Source organism: Oncorhynchus masou, chromosome 6 (genome assembly GCF_036934945.1).
Source record: "Oncorhynchus masou masou isolate Uvic2021 chromosome 6, UVic_Omas_1.1, whole genome shotgun sequence".
In the NCBI taxonomy this organism is placed as follows: Eukaryota; Metazoa; Chordata; class Actinopteri; order Salmoniformes; family Salmonidae; genus Oncorhynchus; species Oncorhynchus masou.
The window spans coordinates 15,225,873-15,229,641 of record NC_088217.1 but is presented as its reverse complement, the minus strand read 5'-3'; the positions used below and the strand labels follow the sequence as shown (position 1 = coordinate 15,229,641).

The window sequence follows — 3,769 nt, the reverse complement described above, 5'->3', positions numbered from 1 at the left end:
ATATGGCTAGGTGGCAGACATAACAATGCCATAACAACATATCAGACACATTCTCAAGACAATATTTGTTTTGCTCTGTATCATGATTAAAGGACTAGGCTCGAATCCCCAAAATCTTGACAATGTCTTTTATTAGAGAGATAAAAAAAATTAAAATGTCTTTATTTTCATATTGCTATGCACTCACGCCACACTAGCCCTTTACCAGGGGAACAGCCTCCTCCTCTTCTCCTGGCTCCCGGTGAAGCCCCCTGGGGATAGTGGCATGGTTCTGAGCACCATGGTGTCATTCCAGAACCCGTAGACCAGGCAGCAGGCGTCAGCCCGCTTCACTGTGAACTCATAGCACCTTTGCGGCAACAGGTTGTTGACCTGTATGCAGTAGGAGTTGCAGGTCACCGTTCCTAGCTGGTTCCCTTCCTCCGTGTTGGTCGGCTGGAGGAGCTTGTAGCGGATCTCAAACTGTTCCCCAGGCTCCTGCTGCTCCTGCCCGGCCATTTCCCAGTGCAGCCGGGCGCAGTCAGCCAGAGCCTCCGAGCGTGACGTGTCGAACATCACAGGCATTTTGACGGACAGCCTCAAATGGATCTGGGGTACCTTGGCGTTGCCCGTCTCGGAGATGAGCCGGTGCTTTGTGTGCAGCTCCCCGGGCATCAGTGTCGAGTCAAAGTCCGTGAACGCCTTAATGAGATGCGCTATCCTCCCATTTATGTGGGCGACCTCTTGATCGCCATAGTCGCTCTGGCTGGCTATGGCCTCCATTTCCACTTTGCCCTTACAGAACTGCTCGTAGAGCTCTTCCAGCAGGCTCAGCTGGATCTGCACCTGGCTGTGGCCCAGCTTCTTCATCCGCTGGAACTTCCAGGGATCGATGAGGTGGAGGATGGTGGAGTTGGACAGGTAGTTCTGCTGCGGGTCTGGTTGGTGGAGTGTGTCCTGGCGCATGACCTCCAGGTAATAGGAGCACTTATTGAGGATGTCCAGTTTGGACTTGCACTGCTTGATGTTACAGGGGTTGAGCTTAGTGGAGAGCAGCTGCGTGACCCGGTCATGGAGGTCTTTGAAGGTGATCCATTTTTTCGGGTCCATGCCGGGGCTGTCACCTCCCTGGCCACCAGCGCAGTGTGTCTTCATGTGGTGGCGCTGATCGCTTACGTCACAGTCATCGCTAGGGGGGGTCATCATTCTTTTCATGTCAGCTGCAAAACACACAAGGAGATTTTCCTTCGTCATATAATTAAACATCTCTGTCTGTATTACTTTGGCGAGCTACATGTTGTTTTCTCTCTTATGTAAAGATTAAACTGAATGAAAAAAACATGTTTTATTGTCATACACACCGGATAGGTGCAGTGAAATGTGTTGTTCTACAAGTTCAGCTATAATAGTACAGCGCTCCTGGAGCAAATGAGGGTTAAATGCCTTGCTCAAGGGCACATTGACCAATTTTCCACCTTGTACACTCTAACCTATGGGTGAAATTTGTATATATAATTGTGTATGTGAGCACTCAGCCCGTTTGACCTGTAGAAGATTTATGTGGATGGAAACATCGTCAATAAAGGTGGTAATTGGACGCATACACAGTGTGCAGGACTTTCTGTTATTTTTAAGTATACTTCATTAGCCAGGCGCCTACTTTTTTTAAGGATGAGCATATGACCACAAACTTTTCTTTACAATGAATGTACTCTGAAGATTGATAAGCAACAACAAACTTGGCTAGTTATTTCTTTGTTCAGGCTTTCCATTGAAGACAGATTTGAGACTTCTTCTTTCAAGAGAAAAGCCACAAACTGTCAACCTGTAAAGAAAAATGTTGAGGTTCACCACTTGACAGTTGAAATTATGCAACATTAAGGGAAAAAACGAATAGGCTAGAGATCCAGGGTCTTCCGGCAGATGGTGTTATTCTAACGTGAAAGCTGTCATGCCATCTGACCTAAGATAATGCCTGAAGTCATGAAATAGGCCTAAGTACAGGGCCTTCAGAAAATATTCATACCCCTGGACTCTTTCCACATTTTGTCTTGTTACAGCCTGAATTTTAAATAGATTAAATGAATATTTTTTTGTCACTGGCCTACACACAATACCCCATAATTTCAAAGTGGAATTTCTACAAATTAATTTTAAAAAAGAAAAAAAAATGAAATTTCTTGCATCAGTAAGTATTCAACCCCTTTGTTATGGTAAACCCAAATAACTTCAGGAGTAAAAATGTGCTTAACACGTCACATAATAAGTTACATGGACTCACTCTGTGTGCAATAATATTGTTTATCATGATTTTTTAATGACTACCTCATCTCTGTACCCCACACAATTAAATGTAAGGTCCCTCAGTAGAGGAGTGAATTTCAAACACAGATTCAACCACAAAGATCAGGGAGGTTTTCCAATGCATCCCAAGAAGGGCACCTATTGGTAGATTGGTAAAAACAAAAAATCAGACGTTGAATATCCCTTTGAGCCTGGTGATGTTATCAATTACACATTGGATCATGTGTCAACACACCCAGTCACAACAAAGATACAGGCAGCATTCCCAGTGGTGGAAAAAGTACCCAATAGTCATAATTGAGTAAAAGTAATAGAAAATGACTTGAATAAAAGTGAAAGTCACCCAGTAAAATACTACTTGAGTAAAAGTCTAAAAGTATTTGGTTTAAAATATACTTAAGTATCAAAAGTAAATGTATAAATAATTTCAAATTCCTTATATTAAGCAAATCCGACAGCACAATGTTCATGTTATTTTAATTTACAGATAGTCAGGGGCACACTCCACCACTCAGACATACTTTACAGATAGCCAGGGGCACACTCCACCACTCAGACATACTTTACAGATAGCCAGGGGCACACTCTACCACTCAGACATACTTTGCAGATAGCCAGGGGCACACTCCACCACTTAGACATACTTTACAGATAGCCAGGGGCACACTCTACCACTCAGTCATACTTTACAGATAGCCAGGGGCACACTCCACCACTCAGACATACTTTAGCAGATAGCAGATAGGGCACACTCCATAGACCAGGGGCACACTCCACCACTCAGACATACTTTACAGATAGCCAGGGGCACACTCCACCACTACTTTACAGATAGCATACCACAGACATAGATAGCCAGGGGCACACTCCACCACTCAGACATACTTTACAGATAGCCAGGGGCACACTCTACCACTCAGACATACTTTACAGATTAAGCATTTGTGTTTAATGAGTCTGGCAGATCAGAGGCAGTAAGGATGACCATGGATGTTCTCTTGATAAGTATGCGAATTGGACCATTTTTAAGCATTCAAAATGTAACGAGTACTTTTGGGTGTCAGGGAAAATGTGTGGAGTAAAAAGTAAATATTTTTCTTTAGGAATGTAGTGAAGTAAAAGTTTTCAAAAATATAAATAGTCAAGTAAAGTACAGATACTCCCCAAAGCTACATAAGTAGCACTTTAAAGTATTTTTACTTAAGTACTTTACACCACTGATCCTTCCTAACTCAGTTTCCAGAGAGGAAGGAAACCGCTCAGGGATTTCACCATGAGGCCAATGGTGACTTTAAAACAGTTACAGAGTTTAATGGATTTGATAGGAGAAAACAGGATGGAGCAACTATATTATAATTACTCGCAATACTAACCTAATTGACATAGGGAAAAGAATGAAACCTGTAAAGAATAAAAAATATTCCAAAACATGCATCCCATTTGCAAAAAGGCACTAAAGTAATACTGCAAAAAAATGTGGCAAAGC

General features: G+C 42.7%; 1 protein-coding gene across 1 annotated transcript; it reads right to left on the bottom strand.

Moving 5' to 3' along the window:
• Positions 1–201: 201 nt before the first annotated feature.
• LOC135541252 (fibronectin type III domain-containing protein 11-like) lies at positions 202–1,194 on the bottom strand. The gene has a single exon (XM_064967351.1). It carries the CDS (start codon positions 1,192–1,194, stop codon positions 202–204), a length of 993 nt encoding a protein of 330 aa, XP_064823423.1.
• Positions 1,195–3,769: the final 2,575 nt, after the last annotated feature.

What these genes read in the sequence shown, in the direction of transcription:
- LOC135541252 (XM_064967351.1), bottom strand. Translation starts at nt 1,194, where the DNA reads ATGAAAAGAATGATGACCCCCCCTAGCGATGACTGTGACGTAAGCGAT.